The 15,145-nt window shown below is 46.7% G+C and overlaps 6 protein-coding genes across 6 annotated transcripts; 2 read left to right on the forward strand and 4 right to left on the reverse strand.

Moving 5' to 3' along the window:
• Positions 1-200: 200 nt before the first annotated feature.
• On the forward strand, positions 201-1,706 carry EYB26_008337 (uncharacterized protein; the record flags this gene model as incomplete). Its single annotated transcript, XM_054267592.1, has 1 exon — positions 201-1,706. The coding sequence occupies one exon, from the start codon at positions 201-203 to the stop codon at positions 1,704-1,706; it is 1,506 nt and encodes a 501-aa protein (XP_054123567.1).
• Positions 1,707-2,026: 320 nt separating this feature from the next.
• On the reverse strand, positions 2,027-3,232 carry EYB26_008338 (uncharacterized protein; the record flags this gene model as incomplete). The annotated part of the gene is made up of 5 exons (XM_054267593.1): positions 2,027-2,120; positions 2,179-2,234; positions 2,290-2,402; positions 2,463-3,040; positions 3,177-3,232. The coding sequence occupies 5 exons, from the start codon at positions 3,230-3,232 to the stop codon at positions 2,027-2,029; spliced, it is 897 nt and encodes a 298-aa protein (XP_054123568.1).
• A 582-nt stretch (positions 3,233-3,814) lies between these two features.
• Positions 3,815-6,627, forward strand: EYB26_008339 (uncharacterized protein; the record flags this gene model as incomplete). Its single annotated transcript, XM_054267594.1, has 5 exons — positions 3,815-4,030; positions 4,098-5,639; positions 5,690-5,929; positions 5,986-6,435; positions 6,493-6,627. The coding sequence occupies 5 exons, from the start codon at positions 3,815-3,817 to the stop codon at positions 6,625-6,627; spliced, it is 2,583 nt and encodes an 860-aa protein (XP_054123569.1).
• A 729-nt stretch (positions 6,628-7,356) lies between these two features.
• On the reverse strand, positions 7,357-8,620 carry EYB26_008340 (uncharacterized protein; the record flags this gene model as incomplete). The annotated part of the gene is made up of 3 exons (XM_054267595.1): positions 7,357-8,270; positions 8,354-8,515; positions 8,578-8,620. 3 exons carry the CDS (start codon positions 8,618-8,620, stop codon positions 7,357-7,359), a joined length of 1,119 nt encoding a protein of 372 aa, XP_054123570.1.
• Positions 8,621-10,089: 1,469 nt separating this feature from the next.
• EYB26_008341 (uncharacterized protein) lies at positions 10,090-11,473 on the reverse strand (the record flags this gene model as incomplete). The annotated part of the gene is made up of 4 exons (XM_054267596.1): positions 10,090-10,939; positions 11,005-11,132; positions 11,209-11,309; positions 11,371-11,473. 4 exons carry the CDS (start codon positions 11,471-11,473, stop codon positions 10,090-10,092), a joined length of 1,182 nt encoding a protein of 393 aa, XP_054123571.1.
• Positions 11,474-11,708: 235 nt separating this feature from the next.
• EYB26_008342 (uncharacterized protein) lies at positions 11,709-14,437 on the reverse strand (the record flags this gene model as incomplete). Its single annotated transcript, XM_054267597.1, has 4 exons — positions 11,709-13,604; positions 13,659-13,884; positions 13,951-14,321; positions 14,384-14,437. The coding sequence occupies 4 exons, from the start codon at positions 14,435-14,437 to the stop codon at positions 11,709-11,711; spliced, it is 2,547 nt and encodes an 848-aa protein (XP_054123572.1).
• Between the last annotated feature and the right edge of the window lie 708 nt (positions 14,438-15,145).

Raw genomic sequence — 15,145 nt, forward strand, 5'->3', positions numbered from 1 at the left:
CGCATTAACTAGTTAACTAGTTACCAAGCTTTGCTTATCTGATAAACAGGCTGTGACGACCGTTTGACTTGTTTGTCTACATGATCGAAAAATCACTCAATTCTTTGTTGAATTGAATTGCTTCTCTTTTCTTTTCGAACCTGAATGTCCTATCCCAATTGACGTACAGACTAGATGTACCGAATAACGAGCTTCCGACCATGGCCCTTACCGACAAAGGGGACATGGCATATCTCCCTCAAGAGATCTTCCAGATGATCATTCAGCACTTACAGCCTGTCGATCTCGTCCGATGTCGTGGCGTATCCTCTGCATGGTATCGAGCCTTTACGAATCCAGTCAATCTCGCCCAGGTCCTAAAAGACAAATTTTCCCGAGCAAAGGAAGTGAGGGAGCTCTTCAGCCAAACCAAAGGTCCAACGCCGTACGAATCGCTTTATACTGAATTCTCAAATAAATGGCGGGCTATTTTCGATATCGTTACAGAACGCTACTATCGTTTGGAGCATGGCATACCTCGCTCGATACAGAGATTCGACCTTCAACGAGAAACTCTTAGGGGTGGCTATCAATTCTTTGGTGTGCGACCGTGGGACCATCATTCAAGTCATTCCGGGCATAGAATTGACATGTTATTTTCGCATGCATTCTGGACATATGAGGATTGCCTGGTTGTTTATCCGGACAAACACGAACAGAGCCTGATTCTCTTAGATGTGGAGACTGAGGAACAGTTCATGGTACCGTTCGTCCTTACGGATAAAGTCATACGAAGACTACGCCTGCATGATCGCTTGCTTGTGATCGAATGGGTTGAAAGCGAACCATTTCATTGGCTGAATGACCGAGACCGTGTTCACCGTCACTATGCTACGTCTTTCGAAGTCAATGCGGTTGGCCGAGGTTGGGATATTGTTCTACGCAACGAATTGAAGATCATGTTCCTGGGACACCCCTTGGGTGATAGAGATCGATTCTACTCATGTCATACCCGCAATCACTATGCAATCTATGTTTGGCAGCCGAATCGCAGTCTATACACTGCGGATGAAGACGCGCCTATCGAATCTCTATCTATCTATGACATTTCTACGGCTTCTGAATACAAGTCATCACAGGACCCAACAGGTCGATCCATAGATAGTGGGCCAAGACAAGTTGCCAGCTTTGCCTTTCGAGAACTCCAATTCTATTCCGTAAGGCAAAGAGGCTTCCCAGCCATCATGAGAATGGATCTTGACAGCCAATCAAACTCAATTTCTATCACGGAGGTAAGAGACACTGGCCGTGTGGATTTTAACGTTTTGGAACATAGCCCTTGTGTACAAGTTGTAACCATACCATTCATTGGTCAAGGTCCTGCATTGCAGCGAAAGGTAACGACATACTATCCTCCGTACCGTGGAAACTGCAGCATGGAAATTGCTCCCTGGACGGTCACACGGCCATGGGCATGCTATTGGGCGATTTGTGAGAGTACCGATGAGGAAGCTCATGTATCTTTCTGCCTTTCGTACTTCTCCTCTAAGGCCCAAGTAGGCTTCGAGATAGATCCTCTCATGTTAACGATTCATACGCCTCAGTCGATCAAGACCTTATCTATAGAACTGTCCAAGAATGTGGCTTTCAAGGGCAAGATTTGTGGCGATGAGCGCTTCGTCGTTGGTGAAAATGATAGCAACCAATTGGTGATCATGAAGTTCTAATGTCTTGTACGTGTGTTGAGTAGTTGAGCGTTCTGTACGTAGTTCTAGACAATGTTTTATGAAAAGCTATATCTCCAGCTACTAAGCTATTCCTTCTGTAAGCTTCAAGCATCGTATACGCAGGACTTCCACTCGTGCTTCCACGTAATTTTATCGCAAGCATGTCAAGAAAAATTTGTATGAAATTTTGGACAAAGGAAATATTGCTTGACTAATAATACTGAAGTAAAGTGATTTTACATGCCTAAAACAGGTCTAGGTATTTATATGAACAAGTTTAAATCCGGTGTCAGCTATGACAAAGCTCATGTAGAAAGAGTCTACTGGTCTTCGCTAGCGGCAGCACCAGTAATAATTTCAACCAACTCGCCAGTAATGGCGGCTTGACGCTGTCGGTTGTACATGATTTGGAACCTGAAAATGCGAGGTTAGTTCTGCTAGCAACATAGATTTATGAAGGGATATCACATACTTCTGGATCATTTCACCGGCGTTCTTGGAAGCGTTCTCCATAGCATTACGACGGGCCTGTTGATTTTATTAGTAGTTGCGAACAGATGAGTCTGACAGGTGTTTAACTTACAGAAATTTCACAGGCCAAGCCCTCAGCCATGGCCCAGAACAAGCTGTTAGCCAAAGCATACTCGCGAAGGTTTTCCAAAGCCTCCTCCTCGACCTCGAAAGCGGAAATGTTGGCTGTTTGAAAGTGATTGTTAGTTCAGCTTGTGGGAAATGCGGACAATCAAGGCAACTCACGGGAGTTGGTGATGGCTTCCTCAGAGTAAGCATCAACAGTGGTGGGCTCGTAGCTCTGAGCGTTCAAGAACTTATTGTGGATGATCTTGATGGTGCCGTAGTTGGTGGGAAGGAGGGCAACCTGGTCGGCAATAGCCTGAGCATCGGCGAAGGTGGGAATATCCTTGCAGACCTGAGAGAAGCTGAGGACGATGTTCTGACCGTTGGAACGGCTGAGTTGGGCCTTGGCCTTCTCTCCGAGAACGACGAGGTCAGCGCTGGGGTTCTCTGCCAACAAGCGACGAGTAGCCTTGCTGAGACCAGAGTGGATACCACCACAGAGACCTTTGTCGGAGCTGGCGACGATGTAAAGAGTCTTCTTGTCTCCTTCCTCGGGCTTGGTCTCGGCGGACTCGAAGACAGCATTGGAGGTTTTTCCGTAGACACGAGAGTCCTCCATAGCCTTCTGGGCACGGGTCAAACGGGTGGAGGCGATGACCTTCATGGTGTTGGTGATTTTCTCGATGTTACGGATGGACTTGAGACGGCCCTCGATTTCACGGAGAGTAGCGAAGTTGGCGGCATTGGTGGGAGCAGTGCTATTGCTTGTTAGTAATTGAATATCAATCTCTTTTTCCTCAGTTCCAGAAACGTAAAAGTTCCTCTCTCGTGGTAATTGCGTTGTTGCTGTGCCGCGAGGATTGATGATCCCTCCCCCCGAAGAAAAACACTTACCGAGCCACAACGGTGCTGCCAGCCTTCAAGGCTGGGCGAACAGTGCGAGAAAGCATTGTGAGAGAGATTTGAATAGATGTGACGAGGTAGTCGCCGAGAGAAGCTGCAGTGACGGGGCAGCTGAATCAATTGATGCCAGACTTCGCAAAGATCGGTCGCGGGCGTCGAACGAGGTCTTACCGGGCTGCTTCGGAGCCAACATTCCATTGGCTTCATCACGTGATTCTATTTTCTGCCTGATAAATCGGGCATACATTGCGGATAGGCGCGACCAAGAAGTGAAGTTCTTCCAGTTCCGAGTGGTCAGCTTACACTTCCTTCTCTTCACTGCCACTTTACATTTGACTTTCTCACACGCCTTTCACTCTATCTACCTTGTCCATTTCTTGCTCCATCTCTTGCTCCAGCTTGCTCTCTTTCTTTGCTTCTCTTTGGCTTTCATTTTCTTTTTTTCAGTCCTAATTCTTACTTTCACTCGCTTCTAACTATCAAGTCTCGTCAAGATTACGTTTCGAAGCCAATTGTACTCCCAGTTCGTTTCCGCGTGCCGTCCGCGACTCGGGCGGCTACCTATCCTCGAAGCATTATCTAATCCTTACCACTCGGCTCAATTTCAACTTCAGAGCTCAATCCGCATCATGAGTTCCTCGGACGACGACGCCCCTCTCCTCAAGGCTAGCCGTTCTGGCGCCTTGAATCCGGGCGTTTCCATCCGCTTCGGACCAGTTGACGATGAGGATGTGAATATGAAGGACGCGGCCAATGGTGTGAATGGGAGCAAGAGAAGGGCACGGGTCAGCGCTGGGAAACAGTCCTACGCGGAAGCCGAAAGCAGCGAAGACGAAAAGCCCTTGGTATGCATTGGTTATCTTTTAACTTGACATTAATTTGTTTCGTTTCAAGTGCTGATTATCCCGACAGAGCAAGAAGCGCCGTGTCTCCACCAAGAAGCAGATTGATTCAGACTCGGATGAGGACGTTCCTCTGGCTCGGAAAGCGAACGGTGCCAAGCTGCCTAAAGCCTCTGAGACCGCAATCGGTGAGGAGTCAGACTCAGATATGCCTATTGAGCACAAACTCTCGAAGCAAAAAGCGAATATCGAGAAGAAAGCTGAACACGAAGCCAAGGCAATCCGCAAAGCTGAGGCTACATCATCTACGAAAAAGGCTTCAGCTGCAGCTAACGGCAAAAAGCCAAAATCAAACGGGGTGAAGACGGAAAATGGCGTTGGTGCTAAGAAAGCTATCAAGTCGGAACCGTCTACTCCAGCGAAGAAAGGAAAGGGCAAGGCAACTCCTGTCAAGGCGGAATCCGAAGATGTAGAAGGGGCTGAGGAGGAAGAAGAGTATCGTTGGTGGGAGGATCCAACCAAAGGCGACGGTACTATCAAGTGGAACACCCTAGAACACAACGGCGTTGTTTTCCCGCCTGAATACGAGCCTTTGCCGAAGAACGTCAAGATGAAATACGATGGCGTTCCTGTCGTTCTTCATCCGGAAGCTGAGGAAGTTGCCGGCTTCTTTGGTGCTATGTTGAACTCTACCCACAACGTCGAAAACCCAACCTTTCAGAAGAACTTTTTCGAGGATTTTAAGGCCATTTTGAAGAAGACTGGCGGTGCGAAGACACAGAAGGGTGAGCCCATCAATATTAAGGAATTCAAGAAATGCGATTTCAAGCCAATTTTCGAGTACTATGAGGGAAAACGTCTTGAGAAGAAGAATTTGTCGGCCGCAGAAAAGAAGGCGCTCAAAGCCGAGAGGGATGAGGCAGAAGCACCCTATATGTATTGCATATGGGACGGGCGTAAGCAGAAAGTTGGCAACTTCCGTGTTGAACCCCCAAGTCTCTTCCGTGGCCGTGGCGAGCATCCAAAGACGGGTAAAGTCAAGACGCGTGTGATGCCTGAGCAGATTACGATCAATATCGGCAAGGACGCAAAAGTGCCTCCGCCTCCTGAGGGACATAAGTGGAAGGAAGTCAGACACGACCAAGAAGGTACCTGGTTGGCTATGTGGCAAGAGAACGTCAACGGAAATTACAAATATGTCATGCTTGCTGCCAATTCCGATATCAAGGGCCAGAGCGACTACAAGAAATTCGAGAAAGCTCGCGAGCTAAAGAAACATATCGATAAGATCCGGGAAGACTATCGAAAAGGCCTCAAGTCCGATCTCATGGCTGATCGACAGCGTGCAACAGCGGTTTACCTTATCGACAAATTCGCTCTTCGTGCTGGAAACGAGAAAGGCGAAGATGAAGCGGATACTGTCGGATGCTGCTCTCTGAAGTATGAGAACATTTCACTTCGACCACCAAACACAGTCATTTTCGATTTCCTCGGTAAAGATAGTATTCGATTTTACGATGAAGTCGAAGTCGACCCTCAAGTCTTCAAAAATCTGAAGATCTTCAAGAAAGCGCCGAAGAAGGAGGGTGATGAGATTTTTGACCGATTGACGGTAAGGGATTTTCGTACTGGTGGTTTATGTATGCTAATCATTGTTTACAGACTTCTGCTTTGAACAAGCATCTTTCAAACTACATGCCAGGTCTGACCGCCAAGGTCTTCCGTACTTACAATGCGTCCTACACATTTGCTACTTTGCTCAAGGATATGAAGGCGGAAGGCACGGTGGCGGAGAAAGTAAAACAATACAACGACGCCAATCGCAGAGTCGCCATTCTTTGTAACCACAAACGTACAGTCACTGCAGGCCATGCAAATCAAATGGAGAAACTTGGCGACAGGGTATGTTATTGCCTGCTCATTGTGGGGAAACACGCCGGTTTACTGACATGCAACAGATCAAAGGTCTTCGCTATCAAAAGTGGAGAGTTAAAATGATGATGTTGGACATCGATCCGAGCCAGAAAAAGAAGAAGGGCTCCAAGTATTTTGAGTTAGATGAAGACCTTGACCAGGCGTGGATTCAAGAGCACCAAGCATTCCTTATTGAGGAGCAGAAGCAGAAGATTACCAAGAAGTTCGAGAAAGACAACGAGAAGCTAGCAGCCGACGGTGAAAAGGAGATGAAGCCCAAGGAATTGGAGGAACGACTTGCAGTCCTTAAGGACATGGAGAAGAAGTTCCAAAAGGAGAACAAGACTGGAAAGGTGGAAGTAGAGGGCAAGGGACAGACGGTTGAGAAACTGGAGAACAACGTCACCAAGCTCGAGCAGCGGATTGAGAATATGTCACTTCAGGCCGAAGACAAGGAGAACAACAAGGAAGTTGCTCTTGGAACATCCAAGATCGTAAGCACTCTCTAACCAACACTTAGTCATATTGACATGTGCTAATATTTCATGCAGAATTACATTGATCCTCGTCTCACGGTGGTCTTTACAAAGAAATTCAATGTCCCTATTGAGAAATTCTTCTCCAAGACTCTACGTGAAAAGTTCGACTGGGCTATCAAGTCCGTTGAGGAGGATTGGGAGTTCTAAAAAAACGGTCTTGTCATTTCGATTTTATCCCTGCGTTTTGCGAAGGCGGTTAGTTTTCATGTCTCTCTCTTGTCGTTGACGTGCTCGTCAATTAGCCTATATCTGTACCAACAAATGTTATACAACCAGAAAAAACGGAAAAACTGCAACAAAAAAACAACGAAAAAAAAGAAAAAGGCAGAAACTCGAGGATCAATGGTAAGCAAAATCCGGCTGCTCTTTTGGAGAGCGCCCTTAAAAATATTCTTTTGGTCAATATGCTTAAATTTGTCTAGCACGCCATATAGAACAATTTCAAGAGCTTATTATATATATGACACTTCGTACTCAGGATCCGTAGATATATTTGTGGACGATAAATGGAGATTGTTTATTATCTATCAAACTCGTATGTATGTCAGGCGGCTTCCTCAATTTTCAAGCAATATGAAATCATATCTATCGATCTGGAGTATCAACGACGCTTTCATTATGGTAATTTTGTGCCTAACTCAAACTCATACCTAGAAAAAAAAAGGCGAAGCTATGCAAACGAAAAGATCTCTGGTGTATCAAAAAAGTATGACAAGGTGAGATCAACAAAAAGAACAAAGCTAAGCAAAAAGATGATATTAATAATACATAGGGATGTGGTGCTGATGATATCAAAATATGCACATTATACAAATGATAAACGAAGAAGAAAAAAGAATAAAAAGGGAAAATGAATGAACAAAAAAAGGAAGACGTTCATGGCCACCATCCCATCCGTTCATAGGAAGCTATAACCACTCTTATAGAATCAGCACTAAACAGAGGATACTCCGGCTTAAAGCTTGTCGTGGTCTCGAACAACGATCCATCGATACACAAATCATCATCCGAGAGCATATCAGGTTCAATAAACGGACTGATGGGACCGGGCCTCGTAATGCCCTTTTCTTCCAACATATCGGCCCACGTCTGTAGCATGTCTTCATTCATTTCATCGACAATCTCATTCAACCTAAGCCGCGCCAGGTGGGACATGAATGTGCCCGCAAACGTGACTTTGAGACCAAAGACTTCGGCGAGAGCGGCTCCGATCTGGTCGCGGGTTGTATTTGTGTGATCCACAACGTTGAAAATATGTGGTCCAGCAGTTGGATTCGCCTTCTGGCCAGCTCGCCACACCGCAGCTGTCCACAGAGCACGCGCCGCATCCTTGACATGTAACGTATTCAGCTTCAAATCCTTACTCTCCAACTGATCGAATTCAGTCTGGAGATACTGGTGCGTTCTCGCCAACGAAATCGCCACAGCCGTATAACCCCTATCATATTCACCATATATATGCGGTAACCTCAACGAAACCCAATTCAACCCTTCTACACTCGGCAGATCTTCCTCAACTTTTAATTGCCATTTGGCGAGTGTATTCCACGGTTTCTTTTTGTCGTCTTCCTTGGCGGGCTTGGAGCTGCCTTTGTAGACGTATGAGGTCGAGGCTTGGACGTAGACTGCGATGCCGCGTTTGGAGACTTCTTTGGCGAGGCCTATGGACATGGCGTGGTTGCGGAGTTGGTATACTTCCTCGGGTTGGGAGAGGCGTAGGTCGCCGGCGCAGTTGATTACATAGTCGAATTGTTTGCCGTCGGCGCGGTCGAAGATTCGGGGGTATGATTCTGTCGCATTGTCAGATACATACATGCATATATATATATATATATATAATATCATTTTAAGAAAAGGGGAAGGGTGGCCGTACGCTCGCGGCTGGCATCAGCCTGCACGAATTGTTCTTTGGAGCATGCCTCCTCGAATTCTGGGGCCAGCCATGCTAGTTGTGGGAGAAGTTTGTCCACGATGCGCAGCTCAGACGCAAGATTATTTTTGTGAATATGGAGTGCCAGGTGTCGGCCGACGAAGCCTGCAAGCGTTTTGTGTCAGTTCTATAATACCCGTTTGTTTGCCAGACCATGCATGACATACCCAGGCCGCCGATAATCAGCACCGCCGGCTTATCTGTAGCCATATTGACGGGTGTTCAAGTTTTCACGAATTCAAAATGGAGATTCTATCTCAATATCGACCTTTTTCTCCGCACTCGTCTCGCTCGCAGAAAAACGGGTATAATAAGCGAGCAACGGTGGCTGTTCGTTGTGCGCTGCTGATCAAGGAGGAGCGCTATAAATTAATAAAAAATAGGTCGTAATAAGCTGCTCAGGTAGTAAAGCACCAAGACGCAAGCGCAAAGCAGCTCTTCAATAGAATCAGGAAGGGAAATACGTAACAACCAGAAAAGAAGAACAGACGATGTAGTGGGAAAAGAAGAAAGTAGAGAAGAGGCAAGAGAAGAAATTGGATTATTCGAGACTAAAGGTCTGAGCGGGTTGATATGGTTATTATACGCCGAAGGAGGCTGACACTATGACTACTAGTTCGTTCGTTAGTTTCGTTTTTTCTTGCTTGTTCTTCTTCTTCTGCTTCTCGGTCTTCTTCGGCCTGACTTCTTAGTCTCAGTCTGTCAGTTAGTAAAATGTTGTACAGAGAAAGCCCCTCTTTGGAGAGCCATTCGAGTAACTTGACTGATTGTCCGGTCACACAGGTTTACTCAGGGTTTCTGTGCAGTGTGCATTGAATGCCCAATTACCCATTGTTGAGGCAAATCCCGCTAGCACTTACTCCGTACAAGTCCTTAGAAGTTAGTCTGACTGTCTGAGTATGTACAATCGTACTTTGTAATCCGTATGCAAAAGTGAGAAACGAGACTATTGAAAGCATGACGAAAGAGACGAGAACGCGGTGGATCGCTTTCTGCAGCTAAAGAAGGACAAATTTCTTCGAGGGAATCCTGCAATCCTTACGGAGTAATCAATTCTGCCTGACCACGTGCCGCTCTTCCCCTCTTCTTCACTACGACGACTACAACCACAACCACAACCACAACTGCAACTTACAGTCAAGTCCTTGGACAAGAATACACGAGTAGTCAGACTCGCTGCAGCCTTGTACGATACCCTTAAACGATCACCGCAATTAACCTTAATCCACCACAGGCTGAAATGGAATAAGGAGTGGCAGCCCCTGACTGACCCTGACTCAACCCCGACCCTCTCTCTCGCCTCTCGGACATTAAAAACGATCGATCGCCACCAGGGGCCCTTCTCGACGAATAAAAGACTGATTCAAAAACCTCTTTGTTTCTCCACTAACGCACTTGCGTCGCTCCAGTACTGTGCATATTTGGCAGTGTATAATTATTGCTTGCTTGCCTTGTTCCGGAGTGTGCACAAGTTCTCTGTAGGCACATACTTGCTACATAGAGACTTGACGATCGTTATCGAGCTTCCCCTCTTCTAATTATCTGGATCGAAAGAGAGCCACATGATCATGTTGATGATTATCCAACTACAGTAAAGAACTAACTAACTAGTTAAACAGTATGGTATAAGTAACAGTAGCAAAAAACAGGCATCATCCATAAAGATTAACTAATCTGGTCTACTCGGCGCCCAACAGTTGAAGCGCATTCTTCAACTCTTTGATAGCCGTTGGCACATCATCAAAACTCAACGCCGAAACCGCCCATCGCGCATGCTTCTGTGCTTGTGTGATGGCTTGATCGTCCGCGGTTAGATCATATTGCGATGTTTGAGGTACTGATGGTATAGCTGCTACTGGAGGTACAGGTACTGGCGCACGCGCCGGAGCTGGAGGAATCACTCGCTGTTGAGCGAGACTAGGAGGCAATGGCGGTTGGTCGGAGGGATCGGCTGCGTTCGACATTTGTACAACTGCGGGTGGAGGGAACGATTCAAAAGCGGCGGAAGGATTCGTGAATGTTTCAGGCGTATCGGGAAGAGTGGAAGGGGTCTGTGGAAGCGTCAAGTCTGAAGGAGCTGATGGAAGCTCCGGAGCCGACGGCACAGCTGGAAGATCTTCAGCCTTAGAAGTGTCGGTTGTAGATGGTGACGGACGTGGTAACGAGGACGATCGCGACGGGTGAAGCGATTCATCTAGTATCGATTGCTGCGCAAGACTTCTCTGCAGACGATCCGCTTCATCTGGCACTTCTTCCACAGAAGGCTGACGTTCTCGATCCGCGGTGCCTTGGAGAGCTCGAACTTCGGGATCATCCGGATTCAGAGTTTGCATTTCACTAGCTGGGGCCTGACTTTCTATAACGGGATTCGACAGATTCGGGTCCTCCCCGTTCTTTATAGCTTTAGCAATTCGAACAGCGTGGTATTTTGCGAATTTGATCTTGGATGTAATGTCTGGATCGACGTCGCCCCATATTTGACAGAGTTCAAGGAATGTAGCTGCTGCGAGAAACGTATCGGCGGTTTGTCTGTTAGAACAAGATAATCGTCAACATTCGCCTTCGTCAAAGGAACGCGCGGGGGGAGTTGTTACTTTGTAGCCTTATTAGCGCGAACCGCATTATCAGCTCTTGTAAAGACCTCGAGTCCAAATTGCTCGACATAAGCTTGTCCAGCAACGTTATCCGTTATAGCGTCATTATCAGGGTTTTCGCTTTTAAACTTTGACCCAATACGTTAGTTTGATCTGCCATAGTTCTGACCGTCTTGTGTGTTCGTGGGGACAGGCAGTACGTACTCGTTCCAACTTATCCATCAAATCCGTCGTAAACTGTGTTGATTCCGCATCGGTTGAATGAAGACCCTTCGATATAATCTGATTAACGACCCAGTAATTACCTGCATTGATCAAAATCGTGTTAGCCAAAGGCTACAGCTGATAGAAAAGAGAAGCACCAACACCAATATGCAATCACCGGTTTTGCGCGCTCGATTTGCGCTGCTCGTGTGACGAAGCGCCCGATATCTGCGGACTTCAAACTATCTGGAAGCGTAGTCGCCATTGTTGTGTATATAGGTTGTTATGCAATTGTAAGTCAAGAGTGTAGGTTGTTGAGTGGTGGTCGGAGCTGGTGTGGGGTTGGTTTATCCACGGATGACGTTCGATTAAATCCAGAGTGTGCGTGCGGAGAACGGCCGACCTACATCAACTCAGCACGCATGTCAATGGTCAATTGTCAATTGTATAAGAAGGTAGATATTACACTTATTATATATAGACTCCTGATCTACTATATTCTAACTGGCAATCCATTCCCCAATTTCAACTCTCTCCTCGCCGAGAGCTTCCACATCTACACAGTCCGTCACATGTCCAACCGGCCCCCCAATTCTTTCAATCACAATCCAAAGCCCTCCCTTCTCCGCATACTCCGGACGTGCATCAAAATCAGGCACCCTAATACCAGAAACTGCATCACTAAATTCGCCATTTTCAGATGACGCCAAAATCTCCTTGTATGGTCCTTGGCCAAGCTCAACGGTCAACAGCATAGGCGACGAAGTCACATGGCGGGTACCAATAGTAGAGTTTCGGCTTCGAGCAATCAATTTGAGTCTTGTGAGGCGCGAAACGGTCAAAGGCGCAAAGATACGATCGATTCCGGGGGGTAAGATGCCCACATCAGATAGAACGGCTAGTCTGCCTGCCGCTTCGGATGGCAAGGCCCTGACATGGCATGGCTTAGTAGAGAAGACACAGATATTGAACTTTGCGACTTGGTCAGGGAGAAATGTTGAACAGACTAGTGTGTATGAGCCTGGACGTAATTTCTCCGTCTCGGCGACCACGCAGCCCGGGCGATAATGACCGCTGTCCGTGACGATATCGCGTTTCTTCACGGTAGATACACGCTGGCCATCAGACCAAAACAGCTTTGCGTGAACAGCTAAGCCTGGCTCTGAAGCCTCCAGGAGTATCACAACATCTGCTGTGTCTGATATCTGCAAAACATGTTGCGGATTGGACGGGTATCGGGGCGACTCTGTATTTCCGCCTGCTGTAACCGGGCTCCATTCACTTTCCATTTGATAGGTATGCGAAAACTTGTCCTCAGCAGGTTTGAGTACGACTTCATTCCTTGACAACGCAGAAAGTGTGAAGTTTTGAGGCATCAAGGGCAGGGTTTGTTCCGCTACGACCACCGTATATGTTGAATTTGCTTCCATGTCAATCTTCGCCAATGTGTTGGGAGAGTCCACAAACGGCCCACGGTAGAAAGCATCATCGCTGATAAATATTCGTTGACCTCCTTTTTTCGACACATAAATGCTGATGAACCCTGACTCAGCACTTGGATTTGTGGTATTTGTGGTACGGAAATGCTTGCTGAGAAGCAACCAAACAGGACCGCCTGCTACCGTTGAAATCGAGAACTGCGGGCTATTTGCAAAGCATGAAAAATTGAAAAGCGCCTTTGACAAATCCCATGTGAAATGTATATCCTGGCGAGTAGTGAAAAGACCCGGGTTCCAGTTCAGGTACATGTTGTTGAAATTCTGAAAGACCTGGTCATAGTCCATCCAAAAGGATCCGGGCAGAAGAGGAGTTGAGGTGGTATCCAGTGCACTTTGTTCAGAAGCGCGACTATAGCTATGAGGAGTCCTAGAACTGGAATCCGCCCATGGATTCTTGATGAGTAACCGACGATAGCCATCACTCTCATTCAGGTCAAGAACAGCATAGTCATGCCGACCAATGAGTCCCTGGAGGCGCTCTTCGCGAGAATTGAGTTCTCCCGTCCCCAGGGTCAAAACAATATCCCCGTATTGAAAGGCTCCAAGTATGCGTCCCCACAACTGATCTGGCGCTACATCTTCATGATGAAGGAAGATTTGCTCCGGGATCCAACCGGTGAGTATCCACAGATCAGTGCCTGAGTTGCTGCCCGGAAAGTCGTAACCACCACGAAGTTTTAGGTACGCTTTCTCAATCAAGGCCGGCCAGAATGATTCCGGTGCATTTCGGTCAAATGCAAAAAGTGAGCGTGATGATTTGGATGAAGGGAGTCTGTCATCAATGACTACTTTCCTGTAGCAGCCATTGAAGTAAAAGCGGAATATGTACTTTCCGGATATAGAAGTGTCAGGAATATTTTTGATGTAATCAAAAGGGAATATCGCATTTCGAAATAGCTAGAATGAGGACTAATTAGTCATATGTAGCAGCAGCATGGATAGATGACGTACAAATTCATGACCGCGCTCAAATCTAGAAGTCGCCGCACAAATACTTGCTATTACAGAGCAGTCTGTAGTGATATCTTGGACAAGGTCCATTACCTTTTTTGTTCCGGCAGGGTTGGGTTTTTTAGGGGTGATATTGCCTTGACTACGCTCTTTGACGAGCTCAGCAGGGCGTTTCCAGCCATTAAAGACCTCTTTCTGTGGAACAGAGAGACTGAGAGTCTTATCCCTATCCGAACCAGCCAATCAGAGATGTGTTACGGTGGCATAAATGTTATAATAAAAGATAACTCACTCAAATTGCCCTTCACCACCAAGCAGCTCAAACTCTCGAGGATTGGGATCATTCTTCCAGGGTGGAAATAGAAATCCATTGAGCTTCGAGCTCTCCAAGAGAATAATCTCTTCTCTTGTCGAGAGCTTGCGCTTAGACACTGGCTCCTTCAGCATGCGATTTTCAGCCTGAGGAGTAGATGGTCTCCATGTTTTGTCTAATTTAATTTTCTCTGCGCGTGAGATCCAATCTTTGCACTTCGAATCTAGATACTGCTTTTCCCGAGGAGTGTCTGCTAATTTCAGCGCACGCATGTAGTTCTCGGCCGCAGCAATTGCAGCTTCCAATGCTTCGGATTGAGTCCCAGCTCCTGATACTTGGCGCTCATATTTCTGTAAAAGAAAAAGATCGAATTAGCCCGTGTTATAGGGAGTCCGAAAGGAGGAAGCAATACTATAGCTCTGTCTAGGTGGATGTTTGATGTGCGCTTATCCGCGGAATCTGACATGGTATCACATACGGTCACATCCACCTGAATGTACTTTGCATTCGACCATCCAGGGAATATATAGACAGCGACTACTAGTCGTGAAGAAGAACTGATTGAAGGACTGGCGTGTAGACATGCGATGAAGTGGAGAGAAAGATGGAGGGAGCTTAAAGGGGTCCACAGTAGGTAGTTAACTTAGCTTATCGATAAGGACGATGACTAATCGGGGCGGGGGATTGTTAGCTCAACTAACCAAATTACGACTACGTATCTCCCGATTTTCTCTTGAATTGAATATTTCGATCAAGTTTATATCACGCAACCAGCAGAGTTGAAAATTGCCAATAGCCTCGTCCTAACATAGGACAATACAGGCTGTTGTGGTCCTCTGCCAAGTGCCCCTTGGACTGGCCCACTGCCTGGACAATATCCGAGGCACTCACTACGGTACCGGTACATTTAACCGCAATAAACAGAGATACTACTTTGGAGCTCACCCCAACAGAAGTGGACTTTTTACCCAGGCAATTTGATGGCGGGAATAAATGTTTCAGACGTTTGGGTTGCGAGTTCAAGGAAACTCTAGAAGTACTGAGTGCAATTATTCCTGAACCGTCCGTGCGTTTGGTGAATTAAGGGTTAACTTTGGAAGTTATATTGATAGTAAACAGCGTGATTTTAGATTTTGAGGCACTGGGGCCTCTGGACGTCAGCTACTTAGGTATC

Source organism: Talaromyces marneffei, chromosome 6, assembly GCF_009556855.1.
Source record: "Talaromyces marneffei chromosome 6, complete sequence".
Classification (NCBI taxonomy): Eukaryota; Fungi; Ascomycota; class Eurotiomycetes; order Eurotiales; family Trichocomaceae; genus Talaromyces; species Talaromyces marneffei.